We start from the raw sequence: 25,411 nt of genomic DNA on the forward strand, positions 1-25,411 counted from the left end.
AAGGTTCAGTGGCCTATAATTTCCTGGATTATCCCTGTTAGCCTCCTTAAAACAATGAGCAATAATGGCTTGTGGGAGCTCACCTGTGGCTAAAGATGGACACAAAGACGTCTGTCAAGGCAACAGCAATCTCTGCCTTTGCGTCCCTCAGTATTCTGGGATAGATCCCATCAAGCCCTGGGGACTTACTGCCTTAATATTTTTCAAGAAACCCAACTCCACTTCCTCTTTAATTATCAACATGCTCCAGAATATCAACATGTCTGCTTCCTAATTTTACCATCATCCATGTCCTTCTCCTTGATGAATACCAGTGCAAAATGCTTATTAAGGACCGTGCCTGCTTCGTCTGGCTCCATGCATAAATTGCCTCCTTTGTCCTTGAGTGGACTTAGTCCATTGTGGCGGCTTGTCCGGGAGAGGCGGTCTGTGTTTGGTGTGGTATTCTCCAGGTTTGGAGGTCTTTTCTGGGCGTGGAGACCTTACTGATGGAGAGATCTTCTTTGGCAGTGGTTTCTGGGTATTCCAGCTTTCATCATCTCAATCAATTTTGTCTGAAGTAAAATTGACTAAGATGAACTCTGTCTTAATTTTTACTTTTTTCTTCTTACCTGTGACTTCTGTCTATTCACTGATCAATGCCCCTCATGATTTTATAAATCTCTACAAGGTCACCCTTCAATCTCCTATGCTCCAGGAAAAGAAGTCCCAGCTTATCCTAACTTCAAGAAGGGAAATATGGATTATCCAGCAAACTATAGACCGTTGAGTCTCACATTGAGTAGAGCAGTAGTTGTTGTTTACATGAATTTTAGAAAGGCTTTCGACAAAGTCCATCCTGGTAGGCTCCTCTAGAAGGTTAAGATGGATGGGATCCGTGGTGACTTGGCTGTATGCATTCAGAATTGGCTTGCCCATTGTGGTGGAAGGGTGTTTTTCAGGCTGGAGGTCCTAGTGACTCAGGGACCTGTACTGGGACCTCTGCTGTTTGTTTTCATCCAAATCATTTATATTTATCACATAGATTGGGTGGGTTAGTAAGTTTGCAGTGGAGGTGTGGATAGTTTAGGAGTTTGTCAAAAGATGCAGCAGGGTATAGGTCAGTTGCAGAAGTGGGTGGAGAAATGGCAGATGGAGTTTAATCTGTCTAAGTTTGAGGTGCTGCACTTTGAGAGATGAAATGTTAATGAAAACGATGTAGTTAGTGGCAAGATCCTGAACAGCATTGATGTACAGAGGGATCTTGGGTTTAAGAGTATAGTTCCCTGAAAGTGACCACACAAGTAGATAGGGTGTTAAAGAAGGTGAATGGCATGCTTGCACTTCTTGGTTGGGGAGTTGAGTACAAGAATCAGGACGTCATGTTGCAACTTTATAAGACTTTGGTTCGGCCACACTTAAGAATATTATGTTTAGTTCTGGTTACCAAGTTACAGGAAAGATGTGGAAGCTTTGGAGAGTGCGCAAAAGACGCTTACCAGGATGCTGCTTGGATTAGAGGGTATGAGCTATAAGGTGAAGATAGAAAAACACTGGTTATTTTCTCTGGAGTGGCGGATGCTGAGGGGAGACTTGATAGAAGTCTGTAAAATTATGAGGTGCATAATGACAGTCAGAATCTTTTTCCAAGAGGTAAAATATCTAATACTAGGGGTCACTCATTTAAGGTGAGAGGGGGAAAGTTCAAAGGAAATGTGAAGGGCAGGATTGTGGATTGCGCTGCTGGGGTGTGGTGGTGGTGGAAGTAGATACGATAGGTGCATTTAAGGGTCTGTTAGATGAGCATGTGAATTTGCTAGGAATGGAGGGAATTGGACCAAGGGCAGGCAGAAGGGAATACTGTAGTTTAATTTTGCGACATGTTCGGCACAACACTGTGGGCCGAAGCACCCATTCCTGTGCTGTATAGTTCAATGTTCTATACAGCCCCTCCTTATAACTCAACATCCAGTCTGGTAATAATCTTGTAAATCTTTTCTGTACCTTTTTCAATTTAATAATGTCCTTTCTATAGTAAGGCGAACAGAACTGTACAGGCCTGTAATACAATCTCTGTATTGTAACATCCACTTCTTGTTCTTATGTTCACCCCATGCTTCTGAAAAAATTGTGGAGGCATTGGTGGTGATCTTTTGGAAATCGCGGGAGTCAGGAAGGTTCTCAGAAAATCTCATGTTTAAGGGAGGGAGGCAGAAGATTGGAAATTGTGGCTGGTTGGCTGACCTTGGTCATTGGTAAGGTGTTAAGAGTCCATTATTAAGGGTGAGATTGCCAAGTATTGCAAGTGTGTGGTAAAATAGTGCTGTGTCAGCATGACTTCGTCAAGGGTAAGTCATGCTGACAAATCTATTAGAATTCTTTTAGAATGTAAAGAACACATTAAAGAAAGGAGACATAGTGGACATGAGCGATTTGGATTTCCAGAAGGCATTTGACAAGGTGCTGCACAGGAGGCTGCTGAATAAAATAGATTAGATTAGATTACTTATAGTGTGGAAACAGGCCCTTCAGACCAACAAGTCTGCACTGAAGAGCAACCCACCCAGACCCATTCCCCTAACATTACGGGCAATTTAGCATGGCCAATTCACCTAATCTGCACATTTTTGGACTGTGGGAGGAAACCAGAGGAAACCCACGCAGAACCCGGGTCTCTGGCGCTGTGAGGCAGCAGCAGCGCTAACCACTGTGCCGCCCAAGGTTATAGCGACAAGGTACAGGCATAGCTAGAGGACTGCCTGATTGGCAGAAGGTAGAGTGTGCAAAATCTTTTTCAAGATGGCAGCAGTGACCAGTAGTGTTCCACAGGGGTCAGTATTGGGACTACACCTACCCACATTATACGTACTGATTTGGCCAAAGGAACTGACAGCATTGTTGCTAAGTTTGTAAATAGGTGGAGGAGTGGTTTGTGTTGAAGTAGCAGGGAAACTGCAGAAGGACTTGGACAGCCTGAGAAAGTGGACAAAGAAGTGACAAATGGAATAGAATGTGACAAAGTGTGAGTTTATGCATTTTGGTAGGAAGAATACAGGTATAGAGTATTTTCTAAATGGGGAAAAACTTCAGAAATTTGAAGCACAAAGGAACTTGGAAGTCCTTGTTCATGATTCTCTTAAGATTAACATGCAGGTTTGGACCCCATATCTATGAAAGAATGTGCTGGCCTTCAAGGGGGTGGAGAATTTACAACAATGATACTGGGGATGAAGGGCTTTTCAGATGAGGAGTGGTTGACAACTCTATATCTGTATACGATAGAGATTAGACGGATGAGGGAGGTTCTGATTCAAACTTGCAGAATGCTGAGAAGTCTGGATGGAATGGGTGTGGAGATGTTTTGACTAGTAGGACAGACGCAGACTTGAGAGCGTAACCTCAGAGTGAAGGGATGAGGAATTTCTTCAGTCTGAGGGTGGTGAATCTGTGGAACTCATTACCACAGAAGGCTGTGGAGGCCAAATTGTTGAGTGTATATCAGCTAAGTTCCTGATCAGTAAGGGAAGCAAAAGTTACAAGGAGAAAGCAGGAGAATGGAATTGAGAAACAAATGAGCCATGATTGAATGGCAGAGCAGACTTGATGGGCTAAATGACCTAATTCCGCTCCAGTATCTTGTTGTCTAAAGGGCCTCCATTTCACAATCCTTCTTGCATACAATCCATCCTTACAGCTATAATTGTTTCTTTAATCAATATCTATCGCCACTCTTTTCATCTCTTTCCTATCATTCCAAGTTAAAGTGCTATGACTAGGAATATTGAACTGTTCTTCCTGCCTTCATTATACCCACATTTTAGTAAAAACTGTGATATTATTCTTTCAAGTGTTGAGTTGTGCCCTCAACACATTTGCCTTATTTATTAAAGTACAGTTAAACTTCTTATTTTCCAACCCCGGTTTCCTTTGTCTTCCACTTCCATTCATTAATGTTTTTCTGTCTTTTCCAGTTTTACTTTTCTCCCTTCTGAAATATATGCTCAACTTCCCATATCCCTGCTGGGCAAGTTTAAATCTGCCATAAAAGAATTAACTTGTTTGAGCCTCAGCAGGGCTGTGGGCCCAATATCCCCCAACTTTCTGGTTTATGTAGGTCCTAACATCAAATAATAACACTATTACACCATGGAAATAGGCTGATTGAAATTACTGCTCCTTATTCATCTTTTATGCCTGTAGCAGAGTTGAGGAAAGATATCTTGTTCAATTGTGATTTCAGTGATACTTTCTTATAAATCCAGTTTCTTTAGTATTACAAGAAAAACTGGCTTTGTTCGGATCAAGCTAATTTTGATAGTCTTATAAGCATCTTCTACTACAGACTGCTCAGCGAAAAATAAACTTTAAAGCATACTTCGTGATTGCTCCATTTATAAATGGTTGATCATTTATAAACTTCTAAAAGAACATAGTGCAAATAAAGACAAAAGAAAATGCATTTCAAACATAAGGTTTTTCCGAAACATTATATCCTTAAAACATGACCAGAGGAAACTTTAGATATCTGGGAAACTGCCAACTAATTTGATTATATTCCTTAAAGAAGGAGCAACATGTATATTTTAAACTAGTTCTGTTTTCTGTCAACTTACTTAATCAAGCAATGGGACAAGTTATGTCCAAATCATAACGAGGAGTTTCTTATGTACTTTCGTTTTTCATAGTCTCGACAACTTTAAATAGGTCAGTTGCTTTTGAAGATTGTGCATGGAAATGGTTTGGAAAAAATAATGTTTAGTGAGTAAATCCACAGCAGCAGCATTCATTGTTCATTACCAAAATCTCTCTAGATAAGGGTAGCCACTTGACATCTGACATGTAGCAGCAGTTAGGGGTCACCTGTGAAAGTAGTGTAAAATATTAGACCAAAATAATCTGTAGATTAGAAGAGATCCAAAAGCTTTAACTATATGCCTTGGCATGAAATTCTATATGCTATACAAATTATTCCTTCCTAAATAGTGTATAATTTTAAACAATGATAAATGCATTTTTATATTGACAGGCAGATTGTTGCTCGGGGGCTGTTGGATGTTCTGCGAGCTTTTAGCGATGATGAGAAAGATTTCTTGGCTGTCATGGAGACGATAGTTAGACTCTCTGAAGATACAGGTATGTTGGTGACCTACTTGTTTTGAGTGACAGAGGTTTGCAGAAGTTGGTGATTATTTAGTTGCTTGCTTTTTCTTCTGTTATTCTCATCTTTGCCCTGCTTTTGTTTTTCTGCCTTGCGGCACTGTTTCATGCATGGATTTCTTTCCAGAGTTGCAGCTAACTTTGCGATACCTCACCAATTCAGCAGTCTTCCTATAAAAGCAGCATCCATTTTTATGATTGGTCTTAAACATTATTTTGGTGGTTGTTTCACAGTTTTTAGTTTTAGAGTCAAAGCAACATGATTGGGTGAACGGCATGGTCGATAGAGATTAAGCAAACTGGATGATATAGGTTAAAATGTTTGTTTTTGAATATAAACCATCTTTGGAGAAAAAGAAGAAAATGGCACAGAAAAATGAGGTGCAGTCAAAGATACAAGATGTTATGCGATTACACTTCAAAATGTTCTGAAAAGTTTGCTTAAACAAGATTTTCTTTTAATTGAGTAGTTATCCACCTACAACAATATTTCTGGGTTTGGTTCGCTGTCCATATGTAAGGTATCTGCTGCCCAAAATATACTTACATTCCGGATGTTGCAATGCCTCACTTCAGTAGATGAATCTGTTTGGATGTTTCAGACAAGCTGATGTCCCATTAGTCAGCACCCTCAAATCCTACTTAATTATCCGAAGAATCTAAAAGAGCAATTGCTCCTTAATCCTGGATCTTGCCCTTATTGCTGCCTCAAAGCAGTCCTGAAAAATTCATGACGTCATCATGGTGCAATCCAGGCACTTAAAGAAGCAAAATCACAACCACCAAATGTCCCAACATGCTTCACAGCCAATGAAGTCCTTTCACTCTCTAGTCACTTCTGTAATATAAGATATATCAGTGCCACATAAATACTGTTTAGCTACAAGGGTGGGTCAGAGGCTAAGAATCCTGCATTGAGTAACACACTTCTTGAGTCCCCAAAGTCTGCTCACCTTCTGCAAGGCACAAGTCAGGAATGTGATGGAATATTCTGATCTGAATATCATCAAAAAAATGGACTCGGGAAACTAATGGGACTAAATTCTGTGGACCTGGTGGGTTGCATCCTAGGATTTTAAAGGAAATTCCCACAGAGGTAGTAGGTGTTTCAGGAATCCTTACAGGTTCTAGAAAAGTGACCAAAGATCGAAAAGCTGTCAATGTTACATAGATGTACAGAAGGATCTTGGTGTCCTTGTACACCAGTCAGTCAATCTAAACAGGAAGGTTCAGCAAGCAATTGGGAAGGCAAATGGTATTTTGGCCTTAACTGCAAGAGGATTTGAGTTGATAACAGGGCTAGACAGACTAGATGCAAGGAGGTTGTTTCCCCTAGTTGGGACGTCCAGAACCAGTGGTCTGATCACAGTCTCAGAATACAGAGTAGGCTATTGAGGGTATTTTGTTACTGAGATGATAGTCAACCTATGGAATTCTCTATCACAGAAGGCTGGGTCACAGAGTATATCCAGAGGCTTGAACAAATAATGTAGAAAATCTGAAATTAAATTATATCATTCCTGATGGAAAATCTTGTATTTAGTTTTTCACTTTGGATTCAAAGGGTAGTGTAGGATTATTTCTAAATGATGATAAAATGCCATATGTAACATTAATACACAAAACAAAATCACAAAGTTAGGGATTAGCTTGGTTAGAGGATTGCGCCCACGCCCACACCTCCCTCCTCACCTCCATCCAAGGCCCCAAAGGAGCCTTTTACATCCATCAAAGTTTCACCTGCACATCCACCAATGTCATTTATTGTATCCGTTGCTCCCGATGCGGTGTCTTTTACATTGGGGAGACTGGATGCCTCTTCACAGAGCGCTTTAGGGAACATCCATGGGCCACCTGCACCACTCAACCCCACCGCCTCGTGGCCCAACATTTCAACTCCCCCCTTCCTGCTCTGCTGAGGACTGCATGTCCTGGGCCGCCTCCACCGCCACTCCCTCACCACCTGATGCCTGGAAGAAGAACACCTCATCTTCCCCCTCTGAGCACGTCAACCACAGGGCATCAATGTGGACTTCACCAGTTTCCTCACTTCCCCTCCACCCACCTTACCCCAGTTCCAGCCTTCCAGCTCAGCACCATCCTCATGACCTGTCCTACCTGCCAATCTCCCTTCCCACCTATCCGCTCCACCCTCCCCTCTGACCTATCACCTTCATTTCCACCTCCATCCACTGATTGTACTCTTGGCTACCTTCTCCCCAGCCCCACCCCCCTCCCATTGGCCACTCCACCCGGAGGCTCCCTGCCTTCATTCCTGATGAAGGGCTTTTGTCCGAAATGTCGATTTTCCTGCTCCTCGGATGCTGCCTGACCTGCTGTGTTTTTCCAGTGCCACTCTAATCTAGACTGTGATCTCCAGCATCTGCAGTCCTCCCTTTTGTCGAGAGGATTGGCCAATCAGAAAACAGAGTCAGGGTGAATGGTTGGTGTGCTACAGGGTTCAATCCTTGGGGCCCCAACTATTCACAATCTATGTTAATAACTTGGATGTAGGGAAAGAAAGTATTATAGTGCAGTTGGCAGATAGCTAAAATGCGTGGGCAAGTAAGTTATAATGAACAAATAAATTTACCAGTTGATATGGCAAGGTTAATTGAATGGGTCAGTATCAAGACATGAAGTTTACTGTGGATAAGTGAGGTTATCCATTTTGATCGAAGGAATAGAAAGGCAACCTTTTATCTAAATGGAGAGAAATTTCAGAGTGCTTCATTGTAGAGAGATCTGAGTGTCCTCTTGCATCAATTGCAGAAAATTAACATGCAGTTACAGCAGGTAATGAGGAAAGCTCATGTTTAGCATTTATCACTAAAGGAATAGAGTATAAAAATAGGGAAGTATTGCTGCAACGGTACATGTGCTGGAAAGTGTGACTAATGTAGGTTAAGTATAGTTTTGGTGACATAGATTCAAGGGCTGAGGGGCCTCCTGTTCTCTATGATTCTGAGGCTTTTGTGAAATCACATCTGGAATTTTACATACAGTTTTAATCTCCCCTTACGTGAGGAGGGATGTAGTTGAATTCGAGTCAGTTCAGAGGAGATTCACTAGATTTATTCCAGACAGGAGGGTCAGAATCACCTTGAAGCATTCTGGGAAGGTGTCCCCACATTCAGCATCGTCTTGAATCGGTCCAGGAAGGGTGCCTTGCTTGCTTGGAAGTATCGAAGAATACCATCATAGGCGTTCCTCAGGATACAGTCGCCTAATATGTGGTCACCTATCTCATCAGCTTGGATCAGGAGAAGGCATTTGACAGGATATTGAACACCACGTGAAGGATATGCTATCCAAAATGGGTTTTGGGGAGGGAATCCGCAATTGGATCTGACTGATCTACAATAATATCATTAGTGCAGTCTCAGTCAGGAGTCAGTTCTATTCCAACCTCGGGTGACTGTGTGGAATTTGTACATTCTCCCAGTGTCTACGTGGATATTCTCTGGGTGCTCCAGTTTCCTCCCACAGTCCAAAGATGTGAAGGTTAAGTGAATCGGCCATGCTGAATGGCCTATAATGTTCAGGATGTGTCAGTTAGGTACATTCGTCATGGGAAATGTACCATAATACAGTAGGGGAGTGGGTCTGGGTGGGACACTCCTTGGAGGGTTAGTGTGGACTTGTTGGGCCAAATAACCTGTTTCCACACCAGGAATTCTATGACCTATGATCAATCAGTCAGTCACATTCTTCTGGGATGGGCATGGCAGAAGGTTCAATATAACGGATGTTCAAAGTTTGTGAGAAGATTTGTAGCTCGGGTACTTGTTGTGGTTCTGTTCGCCGAGCTGGGAATTTGTGTTGCAGATGTTTCGTCCCCTGTCTAGGTGACATCCTCAGTGTTTGGGAGCCTCCTGTGAAGCGCTTCTGTGATCTTCCCTCTGGCATTTATAGTGGTTTGAATCTGTTGCTTCCAGTTGTCAGTTCCAGCTGTCCGCTGCAGTGGCCGGTATATTGGGTCCACATCGATCTGGACAGATTCAAACCACTATAAATGCCGGAGGAAAGATCACAGAAGTGCTTCACGAGAGGCTTCCAAGCACTGAGGATGTCACCTAGACAGGGGACGAAACGTCTGCAACACAAATTCCCAGCTCGGCGAACAGAAACAAGGAGAGTGGGCAGCTTTGCCTGACTCCAGGCGTGAATTAGAAAATTTTCCCAATCAGATCAGTTCATAGGCAGAAACAAATCCCTTTTGTGTATGGGAATAAAGTAATCCGGTTTACATGGTCATAGAAAATCAAAGGCAAGGGATGCATAACTGAACTCTGCAACCTCGCTGATTCGAGATTAGGAGTTAAGTGCTGAATGGTCTCTTGTTGGATTTGGATCATTAGCCATGAATACCCATTGTTAATGGTTTGTTTCGAAAATTTAAGCATTTCCCTTCATATTTGTAAAGATCAAATGTTAGTAGAATACCAAATCCCTATTTGATAGTCGTCATGCGTTCACATGTTACATGACTTAGGCAATTTCTATTACAAACGGAGAAGAAAGATCAAGAATGTCGGGAAATAGATAATGACATCTATGAATTGGAAGGGTTTTGAGGGTTATGGACCAAATCATGGCAAATGGGACTAGATTTATTTTGGATATCTGGTCAGCACAGATGAGTTCAACCGAAGGGTCTGCTTTCATGCTGTATATCTCTATGACTCTGTCATTTTCCCTTGTGGGAGAGTCTCCGACTAGAAGGCACAAGTTTTCAGAGTAAAGGGTGGCCCTTTAAGACATAGGTAAGGAGGAATTTCTTCTGTCAAGGTAGTGAATTTGTGGAATCTGTTCTCACAGAGAGCTGTCAGAGCTCGACGTATTCAGGGCAGGGTTCGTCTGATTTTTAATCATAAGATCACCAAGGGTTATGTGAGAAAGGCTGAAAAATGGAGTTAAGGATTATCAGATCAGTTATAATCTCATTGAGTGGCAGAGTAGACCCAATGTTGAATGGCCACCTTCTGCTCCTATGTCTTATGGTCTTATAGTGTTGAAGAATGTGGTGCTGCATGTCAGGCAGCATCCGAGGAGTAGGAGAATAGATGTTTCGGGCATAAGCCCTTCATCAGGTCTTGTAGTGTTGCTTGTATGTTTATGGTGTGAATTTACAAGGAAGGCCAGGAATCTGTTGCTTGTTTTTCCACTTAAAATCTAGCACATTAGTCAATTTTTTTTCCCCCTCCCCACCACCAAAACTCCTCCCTTTGAGTAGTTGTTCCCAAATTTGTCTCTACCTTTGGCCTGGATGGCACAGGGAAACTTGGAAGGGGATGTAATGTATAAATTCGGTCCAATAATATACTTCTTCCATTCTTAACAGTGCAATTAATTTCTTTTTGTGAGCTTGAACTGAGACATTTTTCAACCTAACAACACTACACTTACAATCAGTAAAACCCTGCTGTGCAGCTCATCAGTGATTTTTTTTTTCCATATTCTCACATAGGATTTTTAATGTGTCCCTTGCAAGCAACTGTAAAAACAAGGATAATGGACTATTCTGAATAGCTTTTTAAAAAATTCATTCATGGGATCAGGGTGTTGCAGGCCATGGTAATTGCTCAGAGGGTAGTTAAGAGTCAACCACATTGCTGTGGGTCTAGGGCACATGTAGGCCAGACCAAGTAAGGATGGCATTTTCCTTCCTTGAAGGCCATTATTGAACTAAATATGTTTTACTGTGAGAATCAGCAATGGGTTCAGCAGTGGATTGTTGGTCATCATTAGGCTCTTAATTCCAGATTTAAAATGAATTCAAATTCCACCATCAGTCATGGCAGGATTCAAACCTGAGTCTCCAGAACATTACCTGGGTATCTGGGTTAATAGTCAATGAGGCCCCCAAATAGAATTTGAACAGTAAATAGTATATTCTGGGCTCACATTGTCACAAATTATGGATTGCTGACTTGTAAGGACTGGGAAAGAATCACATCAATTCATGACTCAAAACTTCTGAAATTTCAATTTTATGAAAGTTTAGAACACAGTGGGAGCACAGCCGTATATTATGCACTGAGGTGGACTGATAGAGGGAGGACATTGGGTGCAAATTCCCATTTCGTCTAACCTCACGATTGCATTTCTTTAATGGATCAGTGTATATACCTTTAAAATTCAACACAGATAAGGAAATCTTGAAGTTTAATCTTCTACACCATAAAACTGAGGTGTTGTAATTTGGCTCTCTGGCTACTGCTTAATCTCATCTATTTCTTCACTAATAGAGCCCACTGTGCGTGCTGAATTGATGGAACAGGTCCCCCACCTTGCCATGTTCCTCCAGGAGAACCGACCTTCTTTCCCAACTGCTTTTTCAAAGTACCTAGTTCCCATTGTTGTAAGATACCTCACTGACCCCAATAACCAGGTAAGAAGACAAGATTGCTTGGTATACAGATTAAATAATTGGTGTCAGGTGGCACTGTGTGCTCTTAAAAGAACTGAAATGCACTGCACACGGTTCCAACACTACTGAATGTTACAAATCTAGGATTACTGTATTTAAATAGAGGACTGCCCAACTCGGTAATGTTCTTGTTTAAAATGTTGCTGAACAGTATTCATCTGCAGTTGAGTAGAAGGGTCTGGTCTTGGAGTTATTCAATTATTTGCTAATGTTGTTATTCAGCACTTTAAAACTGTCGAGCAGCTCATGATGCCTGGTTTTGGCTTGACGTCTCTACATGTTACATAACGCTTGTGTAGTCCAGTACAAATTCACCAGTTTTTCAGGTTTGGGTATACTCTCCTCATAATTAGTTTCACTGCAATTGTATTCACAGGTAAAATCTTTGCTTCTATCAATCCAGACACACGTTATGTGCAAAGTCATCTGGAAGTTAATGCTTCCAATACAGAACGGGAATAAGTCCTTCGGCCTAACATGTCTGTGAAAACCATGATGCTAATCTAAACTAATCCCATCTGCCTGCATGTACTAGCCAATGGCTTCCAACTGAGACTTTAATTTTTCTCATTAGGGGAGTTGATGGCCTAGTGCTATTATTGCTGGACTGTTAATCTAGAGACACAATTTAACAAAATCTGGAATCAAGGGTCTAATGATGTTGTGGAATGTTGGAACAACTGATTTAGTTCACTAATGTCCTTTAGGGAAGGAAACTGCCTTCCTTACTTGGTCTGGCTTACATGTGATTACAGACCCACAGCAATGTAATTGACTCTCAACTGCCCTCTGGGCAATAAATGTTGACCTAACTAGTAACACCCTGATCCATGAATGAATTTTAAAAAAGGACCATGTCCCTCTATTCCCTTCCTATTCACGATGGCCTAAATGCCTTTTAAACTTTGCTAACATGTCTGTTTTTTCCACCTACCCTGGTAGCGCATTCCAGGTACCTGCTACCCATTGTGTAAGATAAAAAAAAACTCTTTTGCATATCCCCCTTAAACTTTTCCTTCTCACCTTAAACTATTCTTGCCATCTTTTACACTTCCACACTGGGGAAAAAGATTGATATGAGTAATTAATTTCACATGTATCTACAAAGGTACAATGAAAAATGTTTTATCACCACAATCCAGCGCCATTTTGAGTTGCAAAAAGAATAAAAAGAAATTACATAAATAGAGTTTACCTTTGTACAAGAGTTTATCAAACACAGCTCCAGGACATCTGCAAGATGTCCAAGGCCTCAAGAGGTTCCTGCGCTTCAGCCTTACTGCAGTCAAGGGCCCCTGTTCTGGGCACCACCACTGCTGCAGCCGATGACCCGCTGAGTTCTACAGCAGAAAACAACCCACCAAATCAATGACCAAGCCAGTTTTGTATCCAATTTGTCAATTTACTATGGGTCCCATGTGACTTAATCATCTGGACTAGCTTACTATGAGGAATCTTGTCAAATGCTTTAAAAAAGATTGGTGCAAGGTGGATTTTGATGGAATTAAACATGTACTTGTAGGGGTTGGTTGGAGTAGTTTATTTGCAGGCAAGGGGACCTCTTACAAGTGGGAGGCCTTTAAAAATGAGATGGTTAGAGTTCAAAGTCTCTATGTTCCAATGAGTGTGAAGGGCAAAGTTGGCTGGAATAGAGAACCCCTGGATGACAAGAGATATTGAAGCTTTGACCAGAAACAAGGTGACATGGCTAAGGTACAGGTAGCTGGAATCAAGGGAATCCCTGGAGATAATAAGACCATAAGACATGGGAGCAGAAATTGGGCCTTTCAGTCTGCTCCACTATTCAAACCTTTATAAGTTTCTCAACTTCATTCTCCCACTTTCTTCCTGTAACCCTTGATCCCCTTGACAATCAAGAACCGACCTATCGGTATCTTAAGTATACTCAATGACTGGGCTTGCGCAGCCTTCTGTGGCAGTGAATTCCGTAGATTTACCACTCTATGGCTGAAGAAGTTTCTCCTTATCTCCATTCTAAAGGGTCTTATCTTTATTCTAAAGCTGTGCTGTCAGATCCTAGTCTCTCCTACCAGTGGAAACATCTTCCCAACTTCACTCTGTCAGGCCATTCGGTATTCTGTAAGTTTCAATTAGATCCCTCCCTCATCCTTCTAAACTCAATCAAGTGCAATCCCAGAGTCATTAAATGTTCCTCATATGTTCAGCTTTTCATTCCTGGGACCATTCTTATGAACGTCCTCTGGACCCAGTCCATGACCAATACATCCTTCCTGAGGTATGGGACCCAAAACTATGCACAATACTCTAAATGTGTTCTGACCAAAGCCTCAGACGTATGTTCCTGCTTTTATGTTCAAGCCCTCTCAAAATAAACACCAACATTGTATTTGCCTTCCGAACTACTGACTCAACCTGCAAGTTTATCTTGAGAGAATCCTGAACTAGAACTCTTAAGTCTAGTAGCGATAAACTGCTCCATTTCGGAATGGCAGGCAGTGACCAATGGGGTAGCGCAGGGATCAGTACTGGGACCGCAGCTTTTTACAATATATGTTAATGATATAGAAGATGGTACTAGTAATAACATTAGCAAATTCGCTGATGATGCTAAGCTGGGTGGCAGGGTAAAACGTGAGGAGAATGTTAGGAGACTACAGGGTGACCTGGACAAGTTAGGTGAGTGGGCAGATGCATGGCAGATGCAGTTTAATGTGGATAAATGTCTGGTTATCCACTTTGGTGGCAAGAACAGGAAGGCAAATTACTACCTCAATAGAATCAATTTAGGTAAAGGGGCAGTATAGAGAGATCTGGGTGTTCTTGTACACCAGTCAATGAAGGCAAGCATGGAGGTACAGCAGGTAGTGAAGAAGGCTAATAGCATGCTGGCCTTCATAGCAAGAGGGATTGAGTATAGAAGCAAAGATGTTCTTCTGCAGCTGTACAGGGCCCTGGTGAGACTACACCTGGAGTACTGTGTGCAGTTCTGGTCTCCAAATTTGAGGAAAGATATTCTGGCTATTGAGGGAGTGCTGCGTAGGTTCACGAGGTCAATTCCTGGAATGGCGGGACTACCTTACGCTGAAAGATTGGAGTGACTGGGCTTGTATACCTTTTGAGTTTAGAAGGCTGAGAGGGGATCTGATTGAGACATATAAGATTATTAAAGGATTGGACACTCTGGAGGCAGGAAACATGTTTCCGCTGATGGGCGAGTCCCGAATCAGAGGACACAGCTTAGAAATACGGGGTAGACCATTTAGGACAGAGATGAGGAGAAACTTCTTCACCCAGAGAGTGGTGGCTGTGTGGAATGCTCTGTCCCAGAGGGCAGTGGAGGCCCAGTCTCTGGATTCATTTAAGAAAGAATCGGATAAAGCTCTCAAGGATAGTGGAATCAAGGGTTATGGAGATAAGGCAGGAACAGGATACTGATTAAGGATGATCAGCCATGATCATATTGAATGGTGGTGCAGGCTCGAAGGGCAGAATGGCCTACTCCTGCATCTATTGTCTATTGTCTCTTCACATATAAGACTTCTGAATTTTCCCCCCATTTAGAAAATAGTCCATGCTTCTATTCTTCTTACCAAAATGCATGACCTCATACTTTCCCACATTGTATTCCATTTGCCTCTCCTTTGCCCAATCTTCTAACCTGTCCAAATCCTTCTGCAGCCTCCCTGCCTGCTCAATATTACGTGTCCTTTTCCTTATCTTTGTATCGTCTGCAAACTTAGCCAGAATGCCCTCAGTTCCTTCATCTAGATCATTAATGTATAAAGTGAAAAGTTGTGGTCCCAACTTGAGCCTTGTGGAATACCATTTGTCACTGGCTGCTATCTTGAGAGAGACTCCTTTATCCCCACTCTCTGCTTTTTGCCAGATAGCCAGTTACTAGAGGTCACTGGTTAAGGGTGAGAATGGAAACATTGAAGGGAGATATGCATATAAAGTTTTTTAAGCAGAGGGTGATGGTACCTGGAACGCATTGCCAGCGAAGATGGTAGAGGTAGGTACAATAGTGTAATTTAAGATGTATCTAGATAGATACATGAATGGGCAGGGAGCAGATTCTGCGAAAATAGGCTACAGGTTTAGATAGAGGATCTGAATCAGCGCAGGCTTGGAGGGCCAAAAGGCCTGTTCCTGTGCAGTAATTTTCTCGTTTTTTTTTGTTCTATCATGGCAGCACCTTGCCTCTAACGGAAAGGCTCTTGTGCGGCACCTTGTCAAAGACCTTCTGGAAGTCCAGGTAGACAACATCCATTGGCTCTCCTTGGTCTAACCTGCTCGTTACCTCCTCAAAGAATTCTAGCAGATTTGTCAGGCATGACCTCCCCTTGATGAAACCATACCGACTTTGCCCTATTTTATCTACTTCCAAATAGTTAGAAATCTCATACTTCACAAGGGACTCCAAAATCTTAGCCATTGTAAGGTTAAGCTAATTGGCTTGTAATTTTCTGTCTTTTGCCTAACTCCCATTTTAAACAGGGTGTCAGGTTTGCAATTTTCCAGTCCTCTGAGACTTTCCCTGACTCTCGTGATTCCTGAAAGATCACCACGAACACCTCAACTATCTCTTCAGCTATCTCCTTTAAAACTCTGGAGTATAGTCCATCTGGTCCAGGTCATTTATCCACTTTTAGACCTTTTGGTTCTTCTAGCACCTTCTCCTTGGTGGTGGCCACTGTACTGAACTCTGCCCCTTCACTCTCTTGAATTTTTGGGATATTCATAGTGTCTTCTGATGCGAAGCAATTATTCAGTTCCTCAGCCATTTGCTTGTTCCCCAATACTATCTCTCCAGTGTCATTTTCCAGCAGCCCAATGTCCACTTTTACCTCTCTTTTGCTCTTTATATATCTAAAGAAACTCTTACAGCCTTCCTTTATATTACTGGCTAGCTTAACCTCCTATTTATTCTTCTCCCTCCTTATTTCTTTTTTTGTTGTCCTCTGTTACTTTGTAAGCTTTTCAATTCTCTAGTTTCCCACTGCCCTTTGCCGCTACATATGCTTAGCGAGTTTTGAGAAGATTTGTAGCTCAGGTTGAGGTTCTGAATGTAGGTTTGCTCGCTGAGCTGGAAGGTTCATTTCCAGACATTTTGTCACCCAACTAGGTAATATCTTCAGTGGGCCTCAGGCTTCATCTGAAGCCCACTGAAGATGTTACCTAGTAGGGTGACGAAACATCTGGAAATGAACCTCCCAGCTCAGCGAGCAAACCTACATCCACATTATATGCTTTGTCTTTTGCTTTTATGCTATCCCTGACTTCCCCAGTCAGCCATGTTTTCCTCATATTCACTGTAACAGGCTTCATTTTCCTCAGGATGGATCTCTGATAATTCAGGTGTCTCCTGAATTATTCCCAGATATTCCTGCCATTGCAATTCCACTTTCTTTTCTGCTAGGCTCCTGTCCCAGTTAATTCTGCCCAGCTTCTCCCTCATGCCTCTGTGGTTGCCTGTAATACTGTTACCTCTGATTCTATCTTCTCCCTCTCAAATTGCAGAGTAAATGCAATCATATTATGATCACTGCCTCCAAAGGGTTCCATGACCTTTGGCTCCATTATCAAGTCTGCCTCATTGCATAACACTAACTCCAGTATTGCCTGTTCCCTAGTGGGGCCCACCACAAACTGCTCCAAAAAGCCATCTTGGAGACGTTCCACAAATTCCTTTTTTTGTAGCAACTACCAACCTGATTTTCCCAGCCCACCGGCACATTGAAATTCCTCTTGATCACTGTAAGCTTGCCTTTCGAACACACCCTTTCTCCTGGTGTATTTTGCACCCCAGCTCCTGACTATTGTTTGGAGGTCTGTGCATAACTCCAATTATGTTTTTTTTACCTTAGCGGTTCCTCGCTTCTACCCACTCAGATCCTACACCATCTGACCCTACTCATTTCTTACTATTGATTTGATTTCATTTCTTACTAATACGGCAACTCCATCCCCTCTGCCCACCTACCTATCCTTTTCAATAGGATGTATATGCTTGAATGTTCAGCTCCCAATCCTGATCCCTTTGCAGCCACATTTCTGTGATGCCCACCACATCATACCTGCCAATTTTGATCTATGCCACAAGATAAATTATCTTATTCCTTATACTGTGTGCATTCAGATGTAAAACCTTCAGTCCTGTAGTAACTGTCACTCTTCTCATTGTCCTTCTTTTGTCCAGTGTGCTTGAAGTTTGATTGCTAACTCTTTCCAAACACTGTGTCCTATTTGTGTCTGTGCTGGAGACTTTAATAACCTCTCCTGAGTTCTCCTTCCTTCTCATTACTTTTATGTTTTCCCACACAGATGAATCCAGCCCGACAGATGTTAACCTGCTGCTTTGCTTCCTATTGGTGGAAGGTTTACCCTTCCCTTGTCCCCCACTTTCCCAGTTTAAAGTCCTGTTGTCCAGCCTATTTATCCTTTTCACTAGAACATTGATCCCAGCTTAGTTCAGGTGGAGACCGTCTCAGCGGTACAAATCCCTCCTGTTCCAATACTGATGCCAGTGCCCCATGAAAAGGAACTCCTTTTTCCCACACCACTCTTTTAGCCATATGTTTACATTCATTATTCTCATGTCCCTATGCTAATTTGCACATGGCTTGGGCAATAATTCTGAAATTCTAACCTTTGAGAACCTGTTCTTTAATTTGGTTTCTAGCTCCTGATAATCTCTCAACAGGTCCTCTTTTCTAGTATTGCCTATATTGTTTGTTCCAGCATGGATCACAACAACTGGATCCTCCTCCTTCCTTTCCAATATCCTTTCAAGCCATTCAAAGATATCCCTTACCCTGACACCAGGCAGGGAATGCACTACGCAGGACTCTCGATCCTGCTTACAAAGGATACTATCACCCTAATTACATACTCCTGTACAACTATCACTTGTCTTTTTGCTCCCACCTCTTGAAGGTCTCCCATATGACGGTGCAGTGGTGTTTTGGCTCATCCTCCCTGCAGCCCTTTACCTCATCCACACAGGGAGCAAATATCTCGTACCTGTTGGACAAGGTCAAGAGCTGAGGCTCATCTGTTCCTGATTGCAGGGGCCCTCTACCTGCCTTGCTTGCAGTCACACCCTGCTGTCCCTGGTCACTGACCATATTTGATGTACTTAATCTACCAGGTGTGACTGCCTCCTGATACAAAGCAGCCGGGTAAAAACCTCCCTCCTGGATGTGTCGTGTTGTTTGAAGCTCAGATTCCAGCTCATCACTTCTGAGCTGGATTTCTTCCAACAACCAACGCTAGCTGCAGATGTGGTCTCTACAGTTCGCAATAGGACCAACCAGCTTCCACATCATACAGTGACAGCACATCACCCGTCCAGCCATTTCTGTTTGGTTAATTACTTGATTAACTTATTTTTTTTTTATAATGAGTTAATTAAATATATTGATATTTCTTTCTTGAATTCAGTGCAGATTCCCTACCAGCCAATCGAGTCACTGCTTCCCTGTGACATCACTCTAGTTTTTTTCCACTGCAGTGCCCCGAGTTTTGGTACTCTTATACTTGAATCTGCTGTGCTGCTCTGCCTTCCAACAACTTCCCGCCACTTCGGTGGATATAGGGGATACCGGGGTTTATGGAAGAAGGAAATCAGGAGAGCAAAAAGGAGGCACGAGATTGACTTGGCTGACAAGATTAGGGTGACTCTACAGAGGTTCTTTAAGTATATTCAAGGAAAAAGAATAGCTTGAGAGAGAGAACAGGACCCGTCAAGGGCCAAGGTGGACATGTATTTCAAAAGTAAATAGGGTGGAAGGTAAAAGAGATGGAGGAGTGGCATTGCTAATCAGGGATAGTATCACAGCTGCAGAAAGGAAGGTCATCGAGGAGGGTTTTGTCAATTTAGTCAGTGTGGGTGGAAGTCAGAAACCTGAAAGGAGACGTCACTTTATTGGGAGATTTCTGTAAACCACTCAATAACAACAGAGACACAGAGGAGCAGATTGGGAGGCAGATTTTGGAAAGATGTAGAACTCACAGGGTTGTTATCATGAGTGACATCAACTTCCCTAGTATTGATTGAAACCTCTTCCTTGCAAATAGTTTGGATGGAGCAGATTTTGTTAGGTATGTCCAGAAAGAATTCCTGACTTATTATGGAGATAGGCCAACTAGAGGTGAGGCCATATTGGATTTGGTGCTTGGCAACAAATCAGGTCAGGTGTCAGTTCTCACAGTGGAAGAACATTTCGGTGATAGTGATCACAACTCCCTGACCTTTACTGTAGTGATGGAAAGGGATAGGAGCAGACGGTATGGGAAAGTATTTAATTGAGGGAGGGGGAAATCACAATGCCATTAGGCAGGAACTATAGAGCATAAATTGGGAACAGATGTTCTCAAGGAAATGCATGACAGGAATGTGGAGGTTGTTTAGGGAGCACTTGCTGCGAGTGCTGGGTAGGTTTGTCCCACGGAGGCAAGGAAGGGATGGTAGGGTGAAGGAACCTTGGACGACGAGATGTGGAACATCTAGTCAAGAGGAAGAAGGAAGCTTACTTGAGGAAGCAAGGATCAGATAGGGCTCTGGAGGATTACAAAGTAGCCAGAAAGGAACTGAAGAATAGAGTTAGAAGAGCTGGAAGGGACCATGAAAAAGCCTTGGTGGGTAGGATGAAGGAAAACTGCAAGCTTTCTACGCTAACGTGACGAACTGAGGATGGCCAGAGTGAGGGTAAGGTAGATCAGGGATAGTGGAAAGAACTTGTGCCTGGAGTTGGAGATGGTAGGGGAGGTCCTTAATGAATACTGTGCTTTAGTATTCACTAGTGAGAGGGATCTTGGCATTTTTGAGAACAGCTTGAAACGAGCTGATATGCTTAAATAGGTTGATGTTGACAAGGAGAATTTGCTGAAAATTTGGAAAAACATGAGGTTTGATAAATCCCTGAGCCAGGTAGGATATATCCAAGGTTATCACGGGAAGTGATGGAAGAGATTGCTGTGCCTTTGGCACTGATCTTTGCGTCCTCACTGTCAACTGTAGTATTACCAGATATTGGAGGGTGGAAGCTGTTCTTCCCTTGTTCAAGAAATGAAATAGGGATAACCCTGCGATTTACAGACCAGGAAATCCTATATCAGGGGTAGGCAAATTATTGGAGGATTCTGAGAGACCGGGTTTATGATTATTTGGAAAAGTACAGTTTGATTCAAGATCATAGAATCATAGAATCCCTACAGTGTGGTAACAGGCCCTTCGGCCCTGCAAGTCCACATCGACCCTCTGAAGTGTATCCCTCTTGACCTATTTCCCTATTACAAATAGAAGATCATTTATCTGAAATGCTCGGGACCGGCTGTTTTTCAGAATTAGAAATTTTTCAGTTTTCAGAATAGTGACAGTTTCATGGTGAACGTTCTAAAAATCTTACTGGAGAAACAGACTTCTAACTAAGAACGTGCTTAGGCACACCCTCCCATCGCATCTGAGTGACACGCATAGAGTGAATGTCAACTTGGGGGTGTTCTCGGAGAAACCCCAGGCCTGTTAGTGCTTGGCCACGTCCCCCCCATGTCGCATCTGAGTGACACACACCAAGTGGGTGTTGACTTGGTTTCACTGTTTGCTCACCAAACAACCTTTGTTAATGAGAAAAAAACTTCACAAAAAAAACCTTCGGATTTCAAAGCTTTTCAATTTTTGGATGTTTGGATAAAGGATCTTCTACATGTACTCTACATTTACCCCTGACTAATGCACCTAACCTAGACGTTCCTGAACACTACGGGCAATTTAGCATGGCCAGTTCGCCTAACCTGCACATCTTTGGGTTGTGAGAGGGAACTAGACCACCCAGAGGAAACCCACATAGACACAGGGATAATGTGCAAATTCCACACAGTCACCTGAGGCTGGAATCAAACCCAAATCCCTAGCAGTATGAGGCAGCGGTGTTAACCACTGAGCCACCATGACGCCACTAGATAGTCAGTATGGCTTTGTGAGGGGCAGGTCATGCCTCACAAGCCTCATTGAATTTTTTAAGGATGTGACAAAACACATTGTCAATAAAGCCCTGGTTAGACCACACTTGGAATATTGTGTTGAGATCTGGTTGCTTCATTATACAAAGGATGTGGAAGCTTTAGAGAGGATGTAGAGGAAATTTACCAAGTTGTTGCCTGGACTGGAGGGCATGTCTTATGAAGAAAGGTTGAGAGAGCTAAGGCTTTTTTCATTGGAGCGAAGAAGGATGAGAGGTGACTTGATAGCGATGTACAAGATGGTGAGAGTCAGAGGTGGAGTGAATAGCCAGAGACTTTTGCCCAGGGCGGAAATGGCTATCTCACGATGGGAGTGGCACAGTGGCTCAGTGGTTATCACTGCTGCCTCACAGCGCCAGGGACCCAAGTTCAATTCCAGCCTCAGGTAACTGTCTGTATGGAGTTTGCACATTCTACCTGTGTCTGTGTGGATTTCCTCCGGGTGCTCAGGTTTCCTCCCACAATCCAAAGATGGCCATGCTAAATTGCCTATGGTGTTCAGGGATGTGTAGGTTAGGTGTAGTCAGAGATGACTGTCGAGTAATAGGGTAGGGGTATAGGTCTGGGTGGATTACTCTTCAGCGGGACAGTGTGGACCTGTTGGGCCAAATGGCCTATTTCCACACTGTAAGGATTCTATCATTCTAGGAGGGGGTCTAATTTTAAGATGTTTGGACGAAGGTTTAGGGGAGATGTCAGAGGTAGGTTCTTTATACAGAGTGTGGTGGGTACTTGGAATGCGCTGCCAGCAGTGGTAGTTTAATCAGATATATTAGGGACATTTAAACAGTTCTTGGATAGGCATGTAGATGATAGTAAAATGAAGGGTTTGTCATCGAGTAGGATACAAGGTCGGCACTAATATCAAGGGCCAAAGACCCTGTACTGTGCTGTACTGTTCTACATACTATGTGTGTGCAGAACCACAGGAGATGGGCGAGATCCTCAATGAATATTTCTCCTCTGTGTTCACTGTGGAGAAAGGCATGAAAACTTGGGAACTTGGGCAAGTTAGTGGTGATATCTTGGGGACCGTCCACATCACAGTAGAGGTGTTGGACGTATTAGAATGTATGAACATAGATAAATCTCCTGGTCCTGACCAGATATATCCAAGAACAGTGCAAGAGGCAAGAGAAGAAATTGTGCCGGCCCTGACTGATGTTTTTGCGTCGTCGTTAGCCACAGGTGAGGTCCCAGAAGACTAGAGGGTAGCAAATGTTGTGCACTTATTCATGAAGGGCTGCAAAGAAAAGCCTGGGAACTATAGACCTGTAAGCTTAACATCTGTGGTAGGTTCCTTGAGAAGATTTTGCAAGATAAGGTCCACACTCATTTGGAAAGACAGGGTTTGATCAGGAGTAGTCAGCATGGCTTTGTGTGGGAGAGATCATGCCTCACAAATTTGGTAGAGTTCTTTGATGAAGTGACTAGGGCCGTAGACATAATCTATATGGATTTCAGTAAGGCATTTGATAAGGTTGCACATGATAGGCTGCTTTGGAAGATTAGATCACATGGAATCCAGGGGCAACTTGCCAGTTGGTACACAATTGGTTTGGTGGTAGGAAGCAGAGTGGTGGGAAGGATGCAGGATCCTGGAACCAGTAATGACCAGAAGCAATGAGAATGAACTGTGGGGGCACTGATCGACACCATTAGGCCCAATCACTCAGAGATGTACCAATATTCCTGCATCGCAGGCTGACTGCTCAGAATGCTTGCCGGACTGGAGGTCTGTGACTAATGGAGTGCCTCATGGGCTGGTGCAGGGCCCAAATGAATGATTTGGATGAGAATGTACAAGACCTGATTATTAAGTTTGCCGATGACACTAAACTAGGTGGTAGCGTGGACAGTGAGGAAGGTTATCAGAAACTGTTTGATGAGGAGTAATCAGCATGGCTTTGTGAGTGGGAAATCATGCCTCACAAATTTATTAGAGCTCTTTGATGAAGTGACCAGGAAAGTTGTTGATGTTGGGGCACTAGATGTCTCTATGGATTTCAATAAGGCCTTTGATAAGGTCCACATGGTAGGCTGCGCTGGAAGATTAGATTGCAAGGAATCCAGGGCAAGCTGGCAAATTGGATGTACAATTGGCTTGTTGGCAGGAAGCAGAGTGTACTAGTGGAAGGATGTTTGTCAGACTGCAGGCCTATAACTAGTGGTGAGCCTCAGGAGTTGGTGCTGGGCCCCTTACTGTTTATTATCTATATCAATGATTTGGATGGGAATGTACAAGGCATGATTAGTAAGTTTGCTGTTGACACTAAAATAGGAGGTATCGTGGACAGTGAGGAAGGTTATCGGAAATTGCAGTGGGGTCTTGATCAGCTGGAGAAGTGGGCCGAGAAATGACAAATGGAATTTAACATAGATACATGTGAGGTCTTACATGTTAGAAAGTCAAACCAAGGCAGGAGTTGATGGTGAAAGGAAGGGTCTTAAGGAGTGTAGTGGAACGGAGGAACCTTGGAGTTTAGGTGCACCGTTATCTGAAAGTGGAGTTACAGATAGACAGGGCAGGGAAAAAAGTTTTTGGTACACTGGCCTTCATCAGTCACAGCATTGGGTTTGGAAGTTTGGAAGTTATGTTGCAGTTTACAGGATGTTGCTAAGGCTGGAGTATTGTGTTCAGTTTTGCTGTAGGAAGTGTCTCCCTCCCTCCCTCCCTCCCTTCCTTCCTTCCCTCTCTCGCTCTCGCGCTCTCTTGCACCCTCTCATAGAACATAGAAGAATACAGCGCAGTACAGGCCCTTTGGCCCTCGATGTTGCGCCAATCCAAGCCCACCTAACCTACACTAGCCCACTATCCTCCATATGCCTATCCAATGCCCGTTTAAATGCCCATAAAGAGGGAGTGTCCACCACTGCCACTGGCAGGGCATTCCATGAACTCACGACTCGCTGAGTAAAGAATCTACCCCTAATATCTGTCCTATACCTACCACCCCTTAATTTAAAGCTATGCCCCCTCGTAATAGCTCACTCCATACATGGAAAAAGGTTCTCATGGTCAACCCTATCTTAAACCCCTAATCTTGTACACCTCTATCAAGCCACCCCTAAACCTTCTTTTCTCCATTGAAAACAGCCCCAAGTGCCTCAGTCTTTCCTCATACGATCTTCCTACCATACCAGGCAACATCCTGGTAAACCTCCTCTGCACCCGTTCCAGTGCCTCCACATCCTTCCTATTGTATGGCGACCAAAACTGCACACAATACTCCAGATGCGGCCACACCAGAGTCTTAAACAACTGTAACATGACCTCAGGACTCCGGAACTCAATTCCTCTACCATATGCCTTCTTCACAGCACTATTTACCTGGGTGGCAACTTTCAGAGATCTGTGTACATGGACACCAAGATCCCTCTGCTCATCCACACTACCAAGTATCTGACCATTAGCCCAGTACTCCATCTTTTTGTTACTCTTACCAGAGTGAATCACCTCACACTTAGCCACATTGAACTCCATTTTCCACCTTTCTGCCCAGCTCTGCAGCTTATCTATATCCCGCTGTAACCTTCCACATCCTTCCTCACTGTCAACAACTCCACCGACTTTTGTATCATCCGCAAACTTGCTCACACAACCTTCTAGCCCCTCCTCCAGGTCATTTATAAAAATGACAAACAGCAATGGTCCCAAAACAGATTCTTGCGGAACACCGCTAGTAACTGCACTCCAAGATGACGTTTACCATCAACTACTACCCTCTGTCTTCTTCCAGCCAGCCAATTCCTAATCCAAACCTCCAACTCACCCTCAATGCCATACCTCCGTATTTTCTGCAGTAGCCTACCATGGGGAACCTTATCAAACGCCTT

The 25,411-nt window shown here is 43.1% G+C and overlaps 1 protein-coding gene across 3 annotated transcripts in view; it reads left to right on the plus strand.

Annotated features, from left to right (window-relative positions):
* LOC140463118 (serine/threonine-protein phosphatase 4 regulatory subunit 1-like) overlaps positions 1–25,411 on the plus strand; it is a 123,463-nt gene that overhangs the window by 28,687 nt on the left and 69,365 nt on the right. For all 3 annotated transcript variants that reach the window (XR_011954613.1, XM_072556848.1, XM_072556847.1), the window contains exons 4-5: positions 5,006–5,112; positions 11,388–11,530. Coding sequence is in view for 2 of the 3 variants with exons in the window: in XM_072556848.1 (XP_072412949.1) it covers positions 5,006–5,112; positions 11,388–11,530 (250 nt within the window). In the remaining variant the exon portion in view is untranslated. The remainder of the gene's footprint in view (positions 1–5,005; positions 5,113–11,387; positions 11,531–25,411) is intronic.

This window comes from Chiloscyllium punctatum, chromosome 37 (genome assembly GCF_047496795.1).
Source record: "Chiloscyllium punctatum isolate Juve2018m chromosome 37, sChiPun1.3, whole genome shotgun sequence".
NCBI lineage: Eukaryota > Metazoa > Chordata > Chondrichthyes > Orectolobiformes > Hemiscylliidae > Chiloscyllium > Chiloscyllium punctatum.